Source organism: Alnus glutinosa, chromosome 7 (genome assembly GCF_958979055.1).
Source record: "Alnus glutinosa chromosome 7, dhAlnGlut1.1, whole genome shotgun sequence".
In the NCBI taxonomy this organism is placed as follows: domain Eukaryota; kingdom Viridiplantae; phylum Streptophyta; class Magnoliopsida; order Fagales; family Betulaceae; genus Alnus; species Alnus glutinosa.
Window position 1 is genome coordinate 17,979,120 of NC_084892.1, and position 22,911 is coordinate 18,002,030.

Sequence of the window (22,911 nt, forward strand, 5' to 3'; positions counted from 1 at the left end):
CACACACACACACACACACTAATCACACAACTGAAATATGATTAATAAAGGGTATGGGGTGTTGGATCGGAAAGACCTTTTTATATGGTTAGTTTCAAGTTCGAGATTCATCATAGTTAATCATGGTATACTAGGGTTTCATGTGTATTGCATACTTGCTATTTCTCCATTCTCCATTATTTCTGTATATCCTTTCTAGTGCTGCTGTGGTTAATTATGGTTATTGGAATGTGAATAGTAATAAGTGGTAAGTAATATAATTCACCTTGTGCAGGAAATTGCTGGAGATGAGTTGGTGAAAGCCCTGCAAATCAGGAACAAAATACCTAGAAGAAAAGCTCTCTCTTTGTTGGAAGAAAAGGTTCTTGCTATACTTACGGAAGAGGGGTATGTCAAAATCGATGCAGCTTCTGGAGCTGCTGAAACGGTACCTGATTTGTTTGAGGATGAGGACGAGGACGAGGAAGTGGTTGTGGATGGTGAAGTAGATGAAGGTGATGTTCATATAAAGCCTACTTCACGAAAATCCACACCCTTGGTAAATCCAAAAATCTCCTACTATACTTGCTTTAAAGAATTCTATGTAGATATTGCTCACATGATGCTTTGTTTATATACCTTCCTGTATCTGGTTTTAATGTGGGTCTTTAGTTTTTGATAGTGGCCTTAGAATGGTCTTGAATATTGAGGTTTTTAAAATAAAGGATTTTCCAACCCAAATGTATCCTTAAAATTACATTATTATCCAAGATTTCTCCTATTGTTTGGGAAAAGTGCCATCTTGTTGCTTTAGAAGCATGATGAATGCAATTTTGGGCAATTATTAGACACTTGAGCCTTCACATGATTATGATTATATTAAGATCTTTGTACTTCCATTTTAACTATGTGGCTATTAATGGACAATTTAAAAACAAATTTGGTAAGAATGAAATTCTCCAAACGAGAGAAGAGAAGAGAATTTCATTCTTACCAAATTTGTTACTTACCAAATTTTTTTTTTGATAAGTAACAACCACTTCTTCTTCTTCTTCTTCTTCTTGCATCTAGTTCCTCTTTCTTTTCACTTGCATCACTTTCAACTATACCCACTAAGCAGAAGCTTCATCTTCCTACTAATATGCTATGAAGTTTAATTTCTCAAGTATTTCCTTTGGAAAGATCGTTACTTTAATTCGTTTTATATCAAGTGCTTACTTGATCTTTCATATTTTCTGTCATAGTGACTTGTTGCTCTCTGCACCATGATACAAACCTTGAAAATGTCCTTTGACCTTCTATGCCTTGAGTTTGCAACTATAATATCTGGTTCTTTGATGCGTTTAATTACTAAGAGAGGTCTCAATTGTAAGTGATGTAGGCTAACAGCACTGTCAATGCGAGCATTTAAACTGAAACATCAACTGGCAGTCAAATTCTGTATTTCCTTAGCAGAGCAGGTCCATGTATATGCTAAAACGCACAATAATTATTTAAGTTTTATGAGTTAAGAACTATAGCGTATAGGGGAAATAATAATTTTAGTACACTTGGCAAATTGGATATATTTTCTTAATTTTTCAAGGTCTTTTGGAGTTTTTTTAATTGCGAAATGAATTATTGCTGGCCTATCTTCTATGTTTATCTTGCCCTTTCTAGCTAGGTGGCTTCTATTGTATATTTTCTATGTATTTGGGGCACCTTACGCTTATAATGATATTTCGATTATTATTATTATTATTTTTTTTTAAAAAAAACCCTTCTATGTTTATCTTGTTAAATTTATAAATAGCATATTTTGGTGCAAGCGTCAATAGATTACAATCACTGTCCTTTTCCAGTTTTTTTCTGAAGTAGACGTGAAGCTGGTTTTTAAAGAAGTTACATCAAAATTTTTGCGAAAGCGGATTGTGGAGGTAAGAATGATATCTTTCTTATTAGTTCCAGACATTTAATTCTGTTTTAGTAACAATTCTTTCAAGAATCTGGAGAAGCATTCTATAACTCGGATCCCTCAAGCCTCACTTTTGGGGTTAGGGCAATGTCTGAAAATTAGGATCCCTTTGTCAACTGAGTGTGATTGATGTAGGGTGGAAGAAGAAGTGATGGACGAACCCCTGATGAAATACGTTCAATTAATTCAAGATGTGGATTACTTCCAAGGGCACATGGAAGTGCTCTTTTCACCCGAGGGGAAACTCAGGTTTGATATAATGTAATTTTGATGTTGAATACATGCCTGGATGACTGCCTACTGATGTTTGTTCTTCTGCATGTGTACATGGAACTGCTGTTTTCGTCCATAAATAGTTTGTAGGCAAAGTAGGTTGTAATGGGTTTCAGGTTTTGATTACAAGAAATAGCTATTCCCCTGTATTAGCTATTTCTTATTTTTAAGGGTGGGAAGAGCTATTACATGGCCTGCATAATAGCTTCTAAATATGAAAGGGCAGTGTAAAAGGGCTATTCTATCTGGTAACCTCTCTCTCTCTCTCTCTAAGCATGGCAGGCTTGGAGTCAACCATCCCTATTCTATAATCAGAGCTGATCCCTCCTGCTTCGACGCACTCCTATTCACTCAGACCCACCATTGATCTCCTAAACTTCTTCGACTACTCATGGGTTGACTATGTCACCCCTCTTTCCTCTTCTCCTCTCCTCTCACTTCTTCATCTTCATTCCTAAATGTTTTATGTTATGAAGAATTTCAAAATAATTGTTTGTGAAGGATTTAATTTTGTTTTGTATCTTTTCCTTCATTATCTTTGACAAGCCTCTAGTATATTAGAGGCTTATTGGATTTGTGCATGATTGGATAATATTTGACCACAAAATTCTGGTTCTATCCCACTGTTACAACCAAACAAATGAATAGGAATATTCATTCCAATACAATAGTTTTTATTTTCACTAATAATAACTTCTATTCCCTACTCAACATTCATTCTATGTGCTAAACATGCCATTAAGTGTGCATGTACATGTGCACGTGTTAATGTGTTGCGTGTGTGCATGGAGATCATTATAGTGTATTGCACATGGTTTGCTTCTTTGGAGTAGCTACTCCCATCGACTAAGTAATGTTGTCTTTCATAGTGCTTGTCACCCAATAGATGGGAGTAATTGGATGGAGAAAGAGAAAAAATAAAATTTGTTGAGTATGGTTCAACCATGAGAGGGGTGGGTTTAGGGAGTCTACCGAAGAAATAAAGAGGAAAAGAGGAAAAATAAAAAGAAAATGTTCTATGTGGTTCAACTGGAAAGATTCCACGTTCAACCTTTGGAAGGGGTAGGTAGGTAAGGGGGTGGTGGAGGGCTATTGCTTATTATGTAGCTGCATTCACAACAACTACCCTATAGGTGCTTCCTTTTCCTAAATATAGGAAAAATCTTAAAAAAAACCACAACAAATCACTTGGAGCAGCTTGCTTATAGGTTCCCTAAATATTAGATATGCTACAATTCTACTCAATGTATAGGGAAGCTCTCTATTTTTTAATACAAAATATTTTTCTCTCCTCTTTCTACCTTTCATTGGGGACTGTGTTGAGATTTTGTAAAAAATGTGAAGGTAAGTAAAAAACTTATATTTTATAACGAAAGATCATCAAGGTAAATATGATCATATTTTCTCTCATTCTTTCTCCATTTTTTTCCTTCTCATTTAGTACTAGAGTAAAGCTCTTGAGTTCGAATCTTGTTTCTGTCATTTACCTTCCATTTAAACTAAATATTTCATATCTTGGGCCTTACTTAGTCAGGGGGGTTTTGAGCCTACATGTGAAGAGAATGGTAGAATATTAATTAAATGATTAAATTCACTCTCTCCCAATAGCTTAAAAATTTAGCATAACTATTGATTTAACCTGGTATAAAAGATGATTTTTTTTTTTTTTTTTTCATTTCACGTCTATTGTGTCACGCTAACAAACCCTTTTTAGTATGCGTTGTTGCCATAATGGACCCAGGTTCGAAACTCTTGTGGAAGTCTGAAGTTGTTTTGTGTGGGTTTGTGTCGGCACCACAACTGGGCCACCACCAACCAAAATAACGACCATATTTTACACAGGGGGCAACTCTTTTTATTTATTTTTTTATTTTTTATGAATAATTCAAATCTTATTGAGAAAAAAAAGGGTTAAACCCTCATACACAAAAAGTATACAATAGGGACTTAACCCTATAAGCTACTACAATGTAAAAAGTAAATCAAATCAACCATATCCATAGAGACGAAGTTAACAAGAACCCAACCCAAGAGAGATATCAAAAAAGAAGATTTTAGAAAGAGCACGTTTGTCTCATTATCATTGAAAATATGACGATTATTTTCTCTTCAAATTCTCCACATTAAGAGGGTAAGAATAACTTTCCTGATAGCATCTTTGGGATGGTCCTTACCTTCTACTATCTATCAATGAAGAAGCTCTTGGATGTTGCTAGGCATAACCCACGAGACTTCGAAAAAACTATGAATCAATTGCCAAAGAGCCGAAGTATACTTGCAGTGGATGAGAAGGTGATTAGTTGTTTTCTCATTCTTTTTACATAGACAACACCAATTAACTAAAGTGAAGCCCCTCTTTCTAAGGGTATCAACTGTGAGAATTCTATCAAATGCTGATGTCCACAAGAAGAAAGCAACGCGATGAGGCACCTTGTCCTTCCAAACACTTCTCCAATGGAAAGAACTGTGTTCACCTGATTGTAACATAGTATAATAACTCTTCACTTTAAATCTTTGGCTTCTAGAGAGAGTCCACAACAAGTTGTCCACTTCCCCCAGATAAAGGAACTAAAGAAAGAGTCAAAAGATTCCAGTTCCCAATCATGTGCAGCTCTAATGGAACTATTCCAATGGATAAAGGAACTAGATCAGCCCAAATAATTAGACACAGAGGCCTCCTTGTTTCAAGAAATGGAATAGAGTTCGGGAAAAGAATGCTTAAGTGGCTCTATTCCACATCATACATCATGCCATAAACTAATGTGAGAACCATCCCCAACCTTGTAGGATAGAAAATGAGTAAAAGAACCCCAACCATTTCTAATATTCCTCCAAAGGCTCACCTGATAAGGACCTCGAGCTTCCTCTGAGCACCAACCTCCTCTCTTGAGCGCATACTTCGAATCAATGACCTGTCTCCATAAGAAATGCTCCTCATGCCCAAAACTCCAAAACCATTTACCAAGAAGAGTCTTGTTGAATACCTTCAACTTTTTAATACCCAACCCCCCTCTAGAAACAGGATCGCAAATTGTCTTCCAATTAACCAGATGTATTTTGCGATCCCTGCTTGGACCATCCCAAAGAAAGTCACTCTGAAGGCACTCCAATTGCCTAGTTATGCCTGCTGGTAATGGGAAGAGGGAAATAAAGTATGTAGGAAGATTGGATAACGTGATATTGATGAGCGTAAGAAGCCCCCCTTTGACAAGTAGATCTTTTTCTAGCTAGCCAACCTTTTTTCCATTTTCTTGACTACCCCATCCCAAATAGTTCTTGATTTGAAGTGGGCATCTAGAGGAAGATCCAGTATTTCATAGGAAAAGAAGAAATTCTACAACTGAGAATACCAGCTAGCTCCTCTATATTAGGAACCTCCCCCACTGCAACTAACTTAGATTTTTTAAGGTTGATCTTCAATCCCGAAATGGCCTCAAAGCACAGGAGAATGTGATCAAGATTATAGATATTTGCATAATAAGTGTTTCATCTGGGAACAAAAGGTGAGAAACTTCCAAAGAAGAAGTGTTGATACTGTTAGCCCGAAAACTTGATACAAATCCCCCAACCATTGCTCTAGAGAGCATCTTGCTGATAGCATCTATAACTAGAACAAAGAGAATAGGCGAGAGGTTCTCCTTGGCGAAGGCCCGAGAACTCCCGAAGACACCATACAGGCTAACCATTAATCAAGATGGAAAAAGCAAGCCATGGAAATGCACGCAGAAATCCACTTTCTCCATTTATCACCAAAACCACATCACCTCAAAACATAAAAGAGAGTCCCAATTGACATGTTCATAAGCCTTTTCTAGATCCAATTTGCCCGTAACACAGGAACCCCCAATTTCAGCCTGCTATCCAAGCACTCGTTGGCTATTAAAACTGAATCTAGAATTTGCCTCCCCCTAATAAATGCGTTATGGCTGCTGGAAATGAGATCTCCCATCACTTGATTCAATCTACCAGCAAGAACTTTTGCCAAAATCTTATAAAAACTTCCCACTAGACTAATAGGTCTGAAATCCCTAACCTCAAGCTGTCCAGTCTTCTTTGGGATGAGAGCGATAAAAGTAGCATTAAGACTCTTCTCAAACCTCTCATGCCTATGAAAGTTATGAAAGACTCATAAGATCAACCTTAACTATAGACCAACTGGAACGATAAAAAGCAATCGAGAAGTCATCAGGGCCCGGAGCTTTGTCTTCATCCATGCTAAGCAAAGCTTGAAGAACCTCCTCCTCTTGGATTAGTCTCTCGAGCCAACCCACATCTAAGGGGTCTAGACCAGGAAACGCCAAACCATCTAACTTGGGCTTCCAAGGGGCTGTTTCAAAAAAGAGCTTCTTATAGTATTGAGTGATTGAATCTTTTATCATCTCTTGCTCCGAAGTAACACTACCTTTAATACAAAGACTGGAGATAAAGTTGTTTCTTCTATGAGAATTGGCAAGACGATGTAAAAATCCGGTGTTATGGTCCCCCTCTTTTAACCAAGTCGCCCTTGATTTCTATCTCAACTTACTTCTTGCATATAGGCCACTTTTTCCCAATCAACTTTCAGCTGATCCCTCTTATCTCTTTCCTCCCCTGCCAACTGGGGCTCATCTTCTAAACCATCAAGAGTTTTAATTTCCTCCAGTAATGTCTGTTTCCTCACTTCTATATTACCAAAAACCTCTCGGTTCCAACGAATCAAATCAGCCTTCGTATGCTTCAATTTTTTAGCTAGAATATAACATGGCGTGCCGAAATACTAGTAGGAATCCCACCATTGTTTAACCAACTCTACAAAACTTTCAGCTTTCAACCACATGTTCTCAAATTTAAATGGGCATGCTCCCTTGGTCATACCACCACGGTTGAGCAACAAAGGAAATTGATTTGAGCAAGGACAACGCTGAATCAAGTCAAAAAAATGCTCCTCCCAGAGATGAGAGACTAAGAATATATCAGTTCTGGGCATAGAGGGGTTATCTTGGTTGTTGGACCAAGTGAAAGACCCCCCAGTTAATGGTAAATCCATCAAACCTTGATCTGAGATGAACTCAGAGAATTCCCTCATAGCAGATGTACCACAGGAATCTCCAACTGTGTCATTTGGAGAAACAAGTAACATTAAAATATCCCCCCCCCCCCCCCCCCCCCCCCCCCCCCCCATGCACCCCAGAACATCCCACCACTGAAAAATACCTGATAACTCTTCCCTCAAAAAATGTCTATCTGGATCCACATTTGGGCCATAGACCCCTAAAAATGCCCATACAAACTGCCAAACTGGTTCGAAACTAATAAGAATTTGCAGGATAAGGAGAATGTGCCCACCACTTCCTCTAAACACTCCACTGTATGTTTATCTTACATTAAAAGGATACCACCCGATGTACCATATGCTGGAAGAATCACCCAACCCGTGAAGGGGCCAATCCACATATTTTGAATAACACCACTCTCAAGCTTTTGTATCTTGGTTTCTTGAAGACATACAACATCAAGTTACCTTTTTTTTCAAAAAGTTGTTGATGCTAATTCGTTTCCCTGCGTCGTTAAGGCCTCTAATATTCCAACTTAGAATTTTTAAATTCATAGTGGGTTAAGAGCCTTACCATGATTCCAAGGGGACCGAGTTTTGGATGGACTTCTTCTTGAGTCATAATCCACGGAGCTAGGCAGATTGAAGAGTTCCCTAACACCTTTTATCCTGCTGCCTGGGGCTTTTTTTAGAGGACTCTGATAGGTATAATTCTCTTTGCAACTGAATTTAATAGAAGAAAATAATTCCACAGCTTTCTGCTTGGTGCCATCAAAGGATACCCCCATAAATTCTTCTAGCCTCTTCATCGGTCAAGTAGACCATTTAGAACTCGACGAAGCACAACACCCACGTTTGGTGAAGAACTCGACTGAATCTGAGAGGAGAAAAAAGCTCTTTGATAGGGAGAATGAGACTGAAGAACCATTTTCGGAGGAGACCCATTCGTTGGAGAGAATCCCGCCGTATCATAAATGACCACCGGATTCACCTGCCCCCTTGTGTATGCCGAAAATGGAGAGCCTACTTCTGGTGAGGGCCGCACAGCAGCCTCACCATAAATCACCCAAAGCATCGAATATTCTCCCTTACCAGAATTGCAACCCACATCAACCTTACCTTCAAGACTCTCAGCATCACGTCGTTAAAACCATAGTACGATGTAACACAAGAAACCCCATAAAGGAGGGAGCTCGACTGAGGCTGAAAAACCCGTAACTTGAAACATTTTGTTAGTTTATAGGTCCGAGTTGCAATGAGTTGTAGTTTGGAGGTGGAGCTGCAATTGGGATGTCTGTTGGGAGGAGGGGTATAGTGTAATTTACCATGTTAATATAAAGAGGAACAAGGGAATCTTGAAATTTGGGGATGATTGTGGTAGTATTGCAAAAATTTCAAAGTGAAGTGATTTTTATGCATATCTCTATGCATATTGTAATGATTTTTATGCATATCTCTATGCATATTGTAAGTGTTTTAATTCCAAACTAACTTGCCTCTAAACCAGCTATTCTCCATATCTCAAATTTAATTACGTCTACCCTGTGCTGTTTGATGACATGCCAGTACATTTAAGAACTTTTTGAACCAACAAAGAAATGGTTTCAGAGAGGCTTAATAGTGGTGGGATGATGTTGCATGTGTAAGAGGAGCGGGGAATCTATAGATCATCTTCTTCACTGCGAAGTTGCACGAGACTTTATGGAGTGCAATATTTACTCTTTTCCACATTACATGGGTTATACTTGAAAGGGTGATAGATCTATTAGCTTCTTGGAAAGGTCAGGTGGGTACTCGTTTTGTAATAGATGTGTGGAGAATAGCCTTGTTGTGCTTAATGTGGACCTTATGGAGAGATCAGAAAGCAAGATGTTTTGAAGATCATGAAAAGTCGAAGGGCGGGCTCAAACGCATTTTGGTCAAATCCCTCTTTCATTGGACAGGAGCTTTTAATATTTACTCTTTTTCTAATTTCTCTCATTTTGTGGAGTTTTGTTCTTCTTTTCAGGGGTCTTTCTTTGTATGCATCATGTGTACTAGGGTTGCGCCCCTCTGCTCTTTTCAATGAAATGAATTATTTTATATATATATAAAATATAAAATATAAAATAAAATAAAACAATCTCACTTTGCTTGTCAATTTGCTCCCCTCATACTTGTTTATTTTCTTTCCTAGGTTCTTCCAGTTCAATAATCTTACATGTCAGTTTTATTCATCCTCTGCAAATGATGCTCCTGGATTGCCCAAATCGGTGCCTTATACTTGTATCATCATGCCTTATATTGTACTTTTTATTTTATGCTCTAGTGGCACATATTCTGCTTAGTTACGTGATGGTCCTGATATGTGTTTTGACTGGGGTGCCAAATTTATAGCACGTCAATGTTGAATGCTGTCCCTTATACACTGATTTATTTTTTTCCACACTTCCAACCGTGTGCATAATTTAATAATACATTTTTAATTTCCAGTACTACCTTGGCCTTTCTCTTATTTTCTTCGACTTTCTTTTAACAAGCAATAGATGCATGTCTGTGTCATTCATTTGTTATAGTTATGACCATGGTTGTGATATATCATAAATAAATATAAAACATGGCTTATAGACTACATGATAATGCATGAATTTATTAAAACTTATGTCTCTATTAGATGTAGACACACACACCTGCATCGCAATGTCTTCTCTGTCATTTCTACTTTTCCAGGATCTTTTGTATCTGACGTCCCTGCTCCATATTGTACCTTTTTCCTGTGTCTCCATTCTTCACAAAAAATAACTGAATTTAGATACTGGAGGTGCTTTCTTTGATGACTCTGTTGGTCATCATTTAGTCAGGATTAGTAGTGGGACCAGTGAGTACTATTCTGGGACTTGACTATGTTTTATGTTCTCTTTTTGGTGATAGGATGTAGAATAATCATGAATGCAGTTTTATGTGTATACTTAAGGTTATTAATGTTCATTATTTCATTTCTATAACTTTATTATCAATCTACTTTTTATTTTTGGTGTTTACAGTCGTTGGCAGTGGTTACACTTGGTGATAAACAGATGGCACAAAGAATAGACAACCTTGAGGGTGCGGATGAACTGAAGAGGTTTTATCTCCAGGTCTCTTAATTTATCTTTAGTTCCTTTTAATAATATGTGGAGAACCTCTGTTGTAGGCAACATAAACAGACAGTTTTTCATAGCTATAAATATGCTTTGAGTCTATATATTACCTGCAAATTTACATTTTGTGGCCCATAATTATGGAATTAAATTGGTTTATCTTCTACTCCATTTTAGGTGCTTCATAATATCCTTAGAAACATTATATTTCTGAAGTTTTTATTGTTTTTCTATAACTTGTGTTTGGGAAATTCTACGGCCTTCAGATTTCTTTTACTCTTTACATTTTTAAGATTATTGTTTGAATTTTCAATTGTTACTGTTGAGCATGAGCTATAGTCTTAAAAGGTGAAGTTGTCTGGTGGGAAATCATGAGATCATAATCAGGTTTTTTTTTTTGGTTAACCGCAAGGGGTTGACTCAAGTGGTAAAGGTCTTCATCTTAGTGGCATCCTCATCAGGTCTAAGGTTCGAATCCCCTTAGATGCAAACAATTCATTGGAGCCATTCCTACCGGTGAAACCGGAGTCTTACCCGATCCGTGTGGAATGGGCGTTCTGCATGGGTCCGGAGTTTGCCCGACAAGGGTGGGTACACAAAGTGGCTTTGCCTTGGAAGGGTTCCGTCATAAAAAAAAATAAAAAAAAAATAAAAAAAAATAAAAAAAGAAGAAGAGAGAAATCAGTTGGTTTTTTTGCATTACTGTTATGTATGAAAATGGCAAGTCCTGATGGAAGAAAGTTAATGCAAAATTTGGATGAAATAAATCAATTCTTTGTACTGGAAGAGAACTAATAAAATGAGGAAAGGTTACACTTGATGTCAACTTGTTATTCTATCCGTCTTCCTACAAAACTTTTTATTTGCAAAGGAAGCTCGGTGGCTCTCTGGTTTACATGCGATGCTGATAAGTGGAGTTTGAAGAATAACAAGTTGCTGACTTTAATCAAATCTGTTTCTGTATGGAACTGTCATGCTTTGGTGCTCTTCCTTGTATTCTGCTACTGCTTGCATGTTTTACTTTATGAGTGACTTAATCATGATAATTAATTAGATGCACTAATGCTAATTTAGCTTTTGTTTTCTTTTCTTTTTTCTCTTTTTTTTTTTTTTGTCTTTGTCATCATCATCGTCATTATTATTGTTATATTCTTATGGAGCTTCTGAACATTCCTATGAAGCTGCGAGTTATAACTTTATTTCTTGGATTTGCAACTTTGATATATTAGCCCCGGAAACATTTAGAACCTAGCTGAATTTTAAGAACTTGTATAATATTTCAGTACTCATTTCCTCCGTCATGTGTTGGAGAAGTTGGGCGAATTGGGGCACCTAGTAGAAGAGAAATTGGTCATGGAATGCTTGCGGAGAGAGCTCTTGAACCAATCCTGCCTTCTGAAGATGATTTTCCCTACACCATACGTGTTGAGAGTACCATCACTGAAAGCAATGGCTCCTCAAGGTGGATGGTTATTGAGTTTATCAGTAAAAACTAGAAAAATTGATTTCTTTTATTCTATATTTTCAGTGTTTTCCGAAATTTAAAGAGCATTTTCAACTTATCTCATGAATATTTGTCTAGAGTACACCTCGTCTTTCTTCTAAGAACTGCATATTGAGGCCCTCACCATGTAATTTAGACATTAAGGTTTACTTCTTGACCTCAAGTTCTATTATGTAACAGCATGGCATCTGTTTGTGGAGGTTGCTTGGCATTCCAAGATGCTGGGGTTCCGATTAAGTGCTCTATTGCTGGGATAGCAATGGGTATGGTCCTGGACACTGAAGAATTTGGGGGAGATGGAACTCCACTTATTCTATCTGACATAACCGGATCAGAAGATGCCTCTGGAGATATGGATTTTAAGGTCATATTCTAGAACACAAGTTACTTTTTAGTGTGTTCCATTGGTTTTCAATTATATTTACCATAAGATCTGAAAATGCTTGTACTCAAGATGAATTACTGAAATATCATTCTAAACAAGAAAATAACATGTGTAGTTATTAAACAAATTGGTGGTTGCAGGTTGCTGGAAATGAAGAAGGAATAACTGCCTTTCAGATGGACATAAAAGTGAGATTTTATCTGCATTTTATAGCTTCTCTCCTTTTGTTGTTTGGTTAAGAGTAACTGCCATTTATCTGTGAATAAAGGATGCTATTCTGCTTCTAAGTATCAAACCTCCTTCCCTGGATAGTATGTATAAATTTTTTTTAAAAAATCCTATGTATATTTGTTCTTCTGTAAATTGTTAGTTTGATAATTATATGTAATAACCACTGACCCTTCTTTTATGATAGGTGGGAGGAATTACTATACCCATTATGAGACAGGCACTATTCCAAGCAAGAGATGGCCGAAAGCATATTCTTGGTATGCTCACTAATATGCATTACTAGAATTAGTGAAAAATTCTCTCTTTGATCATCTGGAGTTGATCTTCTTGTTGACATGATGTAACTAGTCTGAATTTCTTTTCAAATGGCTCTTAACATATAAATAGCGTGACCAACATGCATGAACAATAAGTTAATGCCCAATATCGTTTCCATGGGGATACAAGATTATACACCGTCAACAGGATTGAAGATTCTGTAAGTTATAGGCATGCCTTTTGATGCCCTGGTTAGAAAGGAAAGATGAAATGGCTCTTAACATATAATTAGCGTGACCAACATGCATGAACAATAAGTTAATGCCCAATATCGTATCCATGGGGATTCAAGATTATACACTGTCAACAGGGTTGAAGATTCTGTAAGTTATAGGCATGCCTTTCGATGCCCTGGTTAGAAAGGAAAGACGAAAAATTGCTCATGCAAAACTACGAAAAAGTCTCTTGAGCTTCATATGTTTTCTTTAATTCGTAAGACTCAATTTTTACTAATCTGTTGTCATTCTTGGTTCATGGCTGATGGTAAAAGTGTGTGCCATGTTTTTAGTACAGGTACGGCAATTAGTTATGGTTTCAGTTTTCTTTTATTTTTATTTTTAAGTAAAATAGAACTCTATTAAGAAAGCTATAAGAGGGAGCTGCCTCAATTATGCAGACTGTATAAAAGCTCTCTGACAAATTCTAGAAGTTCATATAGTAAGATATTCCAAGAAAGAAAAAGTTGGAAGACTACCCAAGTTAGTGATTGGTTTATACAAGGATATTGAAAATAAAGATCTCTGGGTGTTTGTAGTTTCACTCATATGAAAGTTTGTTTAGAACAGTATACCCAAATTTTGTCTTTGTTATTTGAAAATTTCAAATTCAATTGATTAGAGCTCTTGATTTAAAATCATAGTTTGTTCGAATATAAATTAAAGGTAATTTTGTCTTACATTCAGTAAGTTTTGGGATTTCAATGTCTCTTTAGAGAGCTGTAGTTCTGGACTCGATTTATAATGCAACTATCAAGTAAATTGTTCTTTAACTTTTTATACATTTTCAACATGTGTCTTTCATTGTGGGGCCAACACACATTGGATGGTTGATGTTATGAATTTTAGGTTTTGATTTTCTTTTTAATCTATATTTCTTTTAGTTGGGTCTGGACGGGAGGCTCTGTGGAGAAATGTCAGTGTGAGGCGCATGTGCGCATGAGGTAGTGTTTCAGAAGAAGTTGGTTTGTATTAAATTTGTTGTGTTGGTTATGATGGGTTGTTTGGGTTTTTTCTACGTTGAAGCAAAAGCTTTTGAGATTTGATCTAAAGTGGGGTTCAGAGGCATCCATTTTGCTGAAAGGAGCAGAGGAACTTTTAGAGCGGTGAGTTTCAGCAAGCAGAGTGTTATGTGGTTGAGGTCAACAGTGGAGGAATTGGGTGGAGGAATTGATTAGTGGGACAGAGTTGAAATAGTTTTATAGGTCGGTTAGGTGTGGGAGCACAGTATTTGTTGCACAGAGGCGTGCCAATGGCCTGGAAGGGTTTTGGAGTTATCGGAGTATGGCATAGGCGGGAGGAGAAGCTTCCTAGTCACTCCGGAGGGCAGAGAAGGAAGAGGTTGGGCGGGTCGTGTTGTGCAATTGAGGAAGGTGGTAAGTTTTTTTGCACCTTCTGGAAATGCTGGAAGCAGAAGCGAAAGAGTCTGGTTGTGTTCCACCGGCGACACAGTTGGTGGAGGGAAGACAAACGTTTGCGGACAATGCGGAGGCTCTGTCAGGGAAAGGACAGGAGAAGGAAATAGAAAATTTGAGCAGGGACAGTTTGGGTAATGCAGAGAATCGAATGTTGAGGAAGATGGAAGATGGTGGTAAGAAAGATCTTTCTGATGTTACCCAGAAATCATGCTGGCGGGAATACTAGGACATTTCCTTTGATGGACAAGGAAAACTTCCTTGATTTCAGCACTTTGAAAGAGATGCTGATTTCTACTATAAGATAAGGAGAGACATTGGTAATGGTGGTTTGTGCTTTGGAAATGATGGCAGAACCTGTTCGCAGAACCTGTTCGCAGAACCTGTTCTTCTTAAGGCTACTGGTGGAGAGGCTCGTGCGAAAAAGAAGACAAAATTTCCAGCAAAAAAGGGTCTGTTTAGGAAGGGATTTCTTAATCTTCCTCCGAGTGTTCCAGTCCCTCCCGTTTTGCCGCGGGAGGTCAAGGAGGTCGGGGTGGTACGACCTTCCTCTCCTTCGAGTGGCTGCATCTCTCCTTGCGCCGTTGAGAGAACTGGATTCCTCGGTTTTGATCACAACGGGGAGATTGTAGTTTGGGAGAAGGAGGAAGATGACTATTGGGATGGATCGCCCTTGGATTGGGCATTGGAAGGGGCTTTTGGGGAGGAGGCCTTGGCAATTAGGGAAGCCATGGAAGAAGATTTTCAGCGGGAGAAGATGACTGCGTGCCAAAAGTCTAAAGGAAAAAGGGAGCTACTAAATTTGCATAGCTCCATCAATTATGGTGACGCTAAAGTTCCTTCTAGGAGTAGGAAAGGCAAGGCACACATGATGTAGGTTTGTGTGCTTTGGTGGGTGGGTGGTGGGTTGTTTTGTTCTTAGTTGGTTTCTACTGTAGTTTGTTTTGGGGTTTCTCTTCGTTTTCGAGAGGTTCGGGTTTTGTTGGTTCTATTGGGTTTTAGTGGGTTAGCTTTGGTTGTTCCTGTGTATACTTCATGTGTACTTAGGGGCGCCTTACGCTTTCTTTAATAAAGTATTCTAGTTATCAAAAAAAAAAATGATGGCAGAAGTTTCCGGTGGTTACGGCACAGAAAAAGATGGTGGAATAGGTGGGATCATCTCGGGTATGTTCAAACAAGGCCGAAGGATGTAAAGGTGTCAGTAAGGTGGAGTCAAGTAGTCAGGTGATTGGATCTTTGACCAAGGGGATTCATTCGGAAGTTGAATATGAGGATGGGTCAGGGACTAGTTTGAATGGGTGTTTAAAAGTTGGGATGTTTTTAGGATTCTTTTCAGGTCAGAAGAAAGAATTTTATTTCGTGGAGAAAGTTGGTGGGGGGGGTGTTCTGGAACTGATTTGGTACCATTGGAGAATGAGCAGGGAGAAGGAATATGAGTTGAATGGAGTTGAGTCGAATAACGATTTGTTAGCCCTGTGTGGGGAGGAATTTAAGGGAAGTGAACCACTCAGACGCTGTTATGGGCCTGGTTTAGGGAATGTGTTTGTGATCGAGTGAGTGGTTTGGAAAGGGGCAGAGCCGCCGGGTTGGTCTTCTTAGGGTTGCCTATGATGAAAATTGGGAATGGGATATGGGGTATTCGAGGTACCCCTGCCTCCTACAACTGAGAAGTTGTTTGTTGGTTAATTTCTGCCTGTCTTATTCCTCCTCAATAATCCCTATAAATAGGATACAAATGATTATAGAAAGAATACAGAATTAGCCTATTCTAGGGAAAGTATAATTCCCTTATTTACTCTCCTACAATTCTGCTGTCAATCCGGTACTAACTGGGAATATAATCCCTTATTCTTAGGCTTACTCTTAGACTGCTAATGGGCATCTCATCCCTTATTCCTAGTCCTTCCAAACTTGAAACCGTGTTCCCCAAGTCCACGATCTCCTCCCTTACATTCCATACATATCTCAGCCGCCACCCTGATTTGCTGCTAGGGTTTTGTTCCGTCTAGTATAGGTGCGTAACAGACGCTTGCTGTGATTGAAGAACAGGGAGTCCCAAATTCGCTATCCTCAGATTGGGTGGTTGAAGGGTGAAGAATTTTTGTCATGTAGTAGGGTTGTCGTGTGATGGTTTTGAGGATCAAATGTTAGCGCTATTTTCCACAATCGAAGCTAGTAGAAATCAGAATTTTGCAGGTAATGCATCAGAATTACGTTTTAAGCCTAAGGGTGGGCAAATTATCCGACTACTGCTTACCGAACCGAACCGAACCACCATCGACCACCGCCTACAGACTAATTTCGGTTTGGTAGTCGGTATAAAATTTTGTTCCAAAAGTCAGTTCGGTTTGGTTAAAATTTTATCCGACTTACCGAACTGCCTTTTAACCGACCGATTAACCAAACCAACATAAAACGAAGCGACGTCGTTTTAGTAAGAATGAAATGTTTGATCTTTTTTTTCCTTTAAAAAAATCAAAATGACGTCGTTTCATTACTCATGTTAACCGATTTAACCGACCGCCTATTAACCGACTTAACCGATATTTTGGAAAATACACTTTGTCAGAATGAAGTCGGTGAATTAACCGACAAAGTTGGCTAACCGACCGACTACCGAACTGATACCCACGCCTATTTATGCCAGGGACTTAAGGTAAACGTGAGTTAAAGAGATTGGATTGCTCAGTTAATTATGATAAGAAGGGAGGGCATCTAGAGGGAAAGGAAAAGGGAGGGGTTTTTATGATTTCTTGAATTGTGACACCACCTATGATGACAGACAATGAAGGATTATATATGATTTTCTATTCAGCAACTATTCATTCTGTTTTTTATTTTTTATTTTACATGGTTCATTCGTTCATGTATTTTTTTCTTTGGATGGTGCTTATTTTCCAGCTATAAATCCAATCCATGTGGTCCTATTTCTTACTTTTTTGTACGATCTATAGAGCCATATTTTGATTTACGTTATGGTTTAGAGATCATCTTTATATGGTGAAACCAGATTGAGCGTTACTTTGTCCTTTCATTTTGAATTGAAATTAATTGTCTTTTTCTTTTTTTTCCTCCACGTTTCACAATTCAGCTGAAATGTTGAAATGCTCACCTCCTCCCTCAAAAGGGCTTTCTAAGTATGCCCCATTAATTCACATTATGAAGGTTTGTTTGCTACCCTTAGAACTCGTTATATTGCAGGGCCATCTAAAACTGATGACCTGCAACATGTAATGTACTCCTTCCTTAGCGTATTGTTGTTTTATAGGTCAAACCTGAGAAAGTAAACATGATCATTGGTTCTGGTGGGAAGAAGGTCAAGAGTATTATTGAAGAAACTGGGGTAGAGGCAATTGACACTCAAGATGATGGAATAGTAAGATCAGATTAAGACCTTATCCTGGGTTCAATTATTAACCTACTACAATGTCACATATTCGTGGCTTTTGCAGGTGAAAATTACTGCAAGGGATTTGTTAAGCTTGGAGAAGTCAAAAGCTATTATTAGTAGTCTGACAATGGTTCCAACTGTTGGTGATGTCTATAGGTATCGTTCTTTTTTGGTTAACTTTTTTTCTTATATGTTTCTTTTTCCTTTCTTTTTTTTTTTTTTGGTTGGGTGGGGGGGGGGGGGGGGGGGGGGGGGGTTGTAGAGGCAACGATAAAACAGATAGATGCATTGACTTTTTCGTTACTGTTTTATATTATTAGTAGGCAATTCATCCTGCAGATAAAGATGTGCATAACAAAGGCTCACAGGATAGTTCTCCAATGGTCAGAGTCCATTGTTGACTAGGATCTAGGAGTTCCACCTAATATCTGTGCTTAGTTTTCTAGACTCTAATTTATGAAGTTGAGGGATATTTTACTTATTTCCTCTTTTCAGGAACTGTGAAATCAAATCAATAGCTCCTTACGGAGCTTTTGTTGAGATAGCACCTGGACGGGAGGTATATATGTCATCCCAAATTGCTCAAAGCACAAACCTTTCCCTGAGTTGATATTTGTACATTATCTTATTGCTGACAATTATAATTGTTTATATATATATATATACAAAACATATACAATAATGTTTGAGTTATGTTCTAAAGTTATATCCTGCTTAAACCAGTTCTTTTTCTTGAGTTTCAAGAATGTTTCAAAGGGATGCTGCTGTTCTTGTAATTTTATAGCAGTAAAAAATATTTAATTTTTTTTTTTTATGAATTATAAAAAATTAATAATAATATTAATGTGATCAAATGGACGTTGCTATCTTTTTCTTTTATCAATCAACGAATCATTCTTCTTTTCCTATACTTTTTATAATCCTTATGCAACATTGATTTAAGATTTCTTTTATGGGAAGAATAGGGGTCAGAAAGGTATATCCCCAAAAAAATCTCAAATTTCAATTTTTTTACAGGGACTTTGCCATATTAGTGAATTGAGTTCAAATTGGCTGGCAAAGACAGAAGATGTAAGCATCTACGTGTTTATTTTTTCAACCCATAAACAGATGTCATGCTAATATATATATATATATATATATATATATATATATATATATACATATAAATAATATTTTTGTTGTTACAGGCGTTTAAAGTTGGAGACCGCGTTGATGTTAAACTTATTGAGGTATGGATCTACTTTTCCAGATAACTACACACCCCCCTCCTATATATTCTATACCATGCAAAAATTTATCTGGTGAGTAGCCTTTATTTTGCTCATCTGCCTTTTTGAGAGATGTTGCCCTTGTGTCCACTGCTTAATTTGATGATAAATTGACCAGTTGGGTACAGTAAACATGACGAAAGCCCGTATTGATTCCTGTTTTCCAGATACAATTAGGAACATATGAAGAAATTTTATTTTATTTTATTTTTTTGGGGGGTGGAGGGGAACACTACACTAACCCCCTTCCAATTGTCACCCTATTTTCAAACACTTCCCAAAACTTTAAAAACTGACAATCGACTCTTTCAAACTATGCAACACTTTCAAGTTACCCCTTGTTAAGTGGGATAGAAATCTCCCCATCTGACTTACACGTGACTAATTTCTACATTTTTTAACTATTATACCTCGCATTTGGTTTGTGAAAATACAATTGTTTAGGGTATGGAGGACCCACCCCGGCTAGGCCATGGTGGAGGGCATGGAGGACCCACCTCTGTGGCCATGACCGTGGATCTCTGGCCATGGTGATCCACAGCCTGGCTGTTGGTCTCTCCCCCTTCCATGGCCATGGACGTTGACCAGCCATACCAATTAAAGAGATCAAAAAAAAAAATGCTGTCGGATCATGTAATATTTATCTCTTGACAATAAATTATATACATATTAAAATATGTATAACAAGCACAAGAGCTATAGCTCAGTTGGTAGAGCACCTCGTTTACACGCGCCAATGTTTTTCAGAGGAGTCCACGTAATCAAAAGAATTCATTTTATTAAAAAATCGATATCTTACTCTAAGAATTTTTGGGATTGAATATTTCTATCAATCTTTTTCTGCTTGATGGAGCCTGCGTGACTTCTTATTATAACTTCTCTTGATAATCATGGGTGTAATGCAGGTAAATGATAAGGGACAACTTCGCCTTAGCCGCAGAGCACTACTTCCTGATGCAGATCCAGAGAATCCCAGTGCAAAGCAGCATACAGGTAGCACCACAAAAGATGCTGCAGCTTCGCAAAAAACACCTGAAGAAGGCTCAGGTAAGAAAGTTGTGAATGATCCAAAGGATAGTTTGGCTGAGAAGAACATCGAACAGCCCAAGGACAAAATTAGCACTCCTAAACTTGCAAGCTCTACTAAAAGTACTGCAGCAGTGGACGCTCAACTCCCTCAAAAGAAGTTTATCAGGAGATTGGTTGGTGCAGCCAGAGATAGGTCCAATACTAACAAAGACACTTCAAAGAAGAGCAGTAGTGAAGAAGTCAGTAGTCTCTCCAGCAAGGATGAAACTAGTTTAGTGAACGGAGAGGCTAAAATTGGGTAGCAAGTGGATATTCCTTTCATGGTGTTACACTGTGTTTGTTGTCACCATTCCCATGGTGTAAATGACAGTGCAAGACACTCCATGCTGCAACAACGGTATGAACTGGCTAATTCTATCACATAATAACGTGGCAGAAGGACCTTATCAGCCGTGGCTCTCTTATCGTGTCCTTTCAAAGGCTGAAAGGGCAAGGGAGATTTATTGAAGCAATTGACTAATCCAGAATTTCCCATTTTTGATGTTGGGTAAAGTGTCTCGGTAGAATGCTTTGAAGTTATGGTGCTTCTCACTGCTGCTACAACAATGCTTTTGAAGAATTCAGAGAAGGATGTCATAATGCTCTTTTCTATTCAATTATTTTCAGGTTTTTATTTTTATTTTCTATTTTTTTCTAGTATGTGAAGATACAGCTTCTGTGGATGTTGATACAATAGTTCTTTCTGTTGGCTTGTTCCAAGCGCGAGAAAACTGTATTATAAATCATCATACTTTCGCTCTTCTTTCTCATTCAGCGATTTATTTTCTGATCACTTCCAAACCCGTGAAGCGTACAAAGTATGTCAATAGCCTCATGTTGCAACTTGCAAGTTTGACCTAGTCTACTCCCATAATGGCAATAGCAGCTTTTCCCTTTTATGACCACTGTTAGTGTTTATAAGCCAAAGGGTGATGTGTGATCGACAAATGTAGGATTTTTTTTTTTTTTTTTTTTTTTTTTTTGGGTTAAATACTTTTTTGTCCTCTTGTTTTAACAATTTTATTTTTCTCACATCGGTTTCACTTTCAATCACATATGGTACCTTGCTTATGGGCATATACCCAAATAGTATTTTTTGGGTTAAATACTTTTTTGTCCTCTTGTTTTAACAATTTTATTTTTCTCACATCGGTTTCACTTTCAATCACATATGGTACCTTGCTTATGGGCATATACCCAAATAGTATTTTTCATCCATCTGCCATTAAGAAAACTAACGGAACTTCACGTCATAGCTACTATGCCCCTATAAAAAAGCAACACTTGTCCTCTGTGCCATGTAATTTACTACACTAATTTACACGACTTGGCAACGTTATTTTTTTTATTCACATAGGACATTAAAATTCTAGAGGAAAAAATAACGATTATCATCCTAAAACTCGTCAACCACCTTCGTATAGCGATTATCATCCTAAAACTCGCACGATGTATGGCGTGAAGGAGTAAATGGCATCATTAGGTCGTGAATGGGATTCAAAAGGGAAGGAAGCTTCCCACAGCATAGATAAGGTATGTACTCTAAATCAAATTTGATGGGCATCTGTTTGGGGATTTAAGTTGGAAGTTTTTTTTTTCCTTGAGACCAAACGAAGTCATCTTCTGCATCTTCTTTAGTGGGCTGTAGTGAGATGCCATTAATATGTTTTTGTGCTTTACCCGCACCATTGAACACATCCTGGATTGAGCAAAACTCCGGCAGACAATTTTGGAATTGAACCACCTATCATTCAAACGTAAGTAGTTTGATGGTTGTCATCAAAATATTTACATCCAACCATGTTGAAGTGTAAATCCCGAATTAGATGTTACCTGAGTTTACTCGTACGTTATTATCCAATATGCAGAAAAACGAAGCCCGTTGATTTTTCAAATGGTTGGACAGATCAACATGTGGAAGGGGTATGGAGGTATTACCTCAGCTATTGAAGAAGGCTAAAGGCATAGAGAATGAAAATTACAGCTACATGGCAAGGGTTCAAGAACTGGAGAATGAAAATGACAAATACATGGCAAGGGTAAAGTAGTTGGAGAAGGAAGCTGATGGACATATGGAGATGATAAATTACTTAAAGAAGGAAAATGACATCTCTAGGGCTATTGAGAATTTTTATATGATTGTTTGTTGTTGTCATGGTTGCTAATGTTGTTGATTGGTAGTATTGCACACTTACTAAGTGACTCTTCTATTATGTTGTTAATTGACTATGTAATTTGTAATTTCTACACAATGTAATGTCCTTGTGTTAGTTGACTATGTATTTTGGAATTCTGTAATGGAATCATGTTAATTGACTATGTAGTTTTGAATTATGTTATGAAATCATGTTAATTGACTATGGAATTTGGAAATTTCTACACCATAATAGCATACACAACAAGTATGCATATTAGGTACCAAAAAGGGTACACACCCAAAATGGGTACAACTTGTTACAAAATGCTCATCTCAATTGTGCAAGTGCAAGTAAGGTGTTCAAACAATGATATTTAACAAATATTAGCAAAATGCCCATCTCGATTGTGCAAGTGCAAGTAAGGTGTTCAAACAATCATATACACATATCATCTAGCACTGCCAATTGTGCAAGTGCAAGTACAAAATACCCATTATTATATTATCATATTTACAACCCTGTTAAAACAAATGGAAGGACATCACTTAGATCCAACTTCTCAAAAACAAAAACATTGTATCCCTTATATCCACACAACCAAAAATGGTATAACTTGTT

The 22,911-nt window shown here is 37.7% G+C and overlaps 1 protein-coding gene and 1 long non-coding RNA gene across 3 annotated transcripts in view; both read left to right on the plus strand.

The window, feature by feature from the left end:
• LOC133872986 (polyribonucleotide nucleotidyltransferase 1, chloroplastic) overlaps positions 1 to 20,914 on the plus strand; it is a 65,798-nt gene extending 44,884 nt beyond the window's left edge. Inside the window, exons 10-24 of one of the 2 annotated variants that reach the window (XM_062310683.1) lie at positions 275 to 538; positions 1,821 to 1,895; positions 2,069 to 2,182; positions 10,262 to 10,354; positions 11,641 to 11,819; positions 12,042 to 12,225; positions 12,387 to 12,434; positions 12,662 to 12,734; positions 17,517 to 17,590; positions 17,694 to 17,801; positions 17,878 to 17,972; positions 18,312 to 18,375; positions 18,834 to 18,887; positions 19,007 to 19,048; positions 19,993 to 20,914. In XM_062310683.1, the coding sequence (XP_062166667.1) occupies positions 275 to 538; positions 1,821 to 1,895; positions 2,069 to 2,182; positions 10,262 to 10,354; positions 11,641 to 11,819; positions 12,042 to 12,225; positions 12,387 to 12,434; positions 12,662 to 12,734; positions 17,517 to 17,590; positions 17,694 to 17,801; positions 17,878 to 17,972; positions 18,312 to 18,375; positions 18,834 to 18,887; positions 19,007 to 19,048; positions 19,993 to 20,418 (1,893 nt within the window). In that variant the 3' untranslated portion in view covers positions 20,419 to 20,914. The remainder of the gene's footprint in view (positions 1 to 274; positions 539 to 1,820; positions 1,896 to 2,068; positions 2,183 to 10,261; positions 10,355 to 11,640; positions 11,820 to 12,041; positions 12,226 to 12,386; positions 12,435 to 12,661; positions 12,735 to 17,516; positions 17,591 to 17,693; positions 17,802 to 17,877; positions 17,973 to 18,311; positions 18,376 to 18,833; positions 18,888 to 19,006; positions 19,049 to 19,992) is intronic. The other variant, XR_009901097.1, reaches the window with a different exon arrangement.
• A 263-nt stretch (positions 20,915 to 21,177) lies between these two features.
• Positions 21,178 to 22,376, plus strand: LOC133872174 (uncharacterized). The gene is made up of 3 exons (XR_009900988.1): positions 21,178 to 21,688; positions 21,794 to 21,912; positions 22,024 to 22,376. It is a non-coding gene; the product is annotated as an uncharacterized LOC133872174 (long non-coding RNA).
• Positions 22,377 to 22,911: the final 535 nt, after the last annotated feature.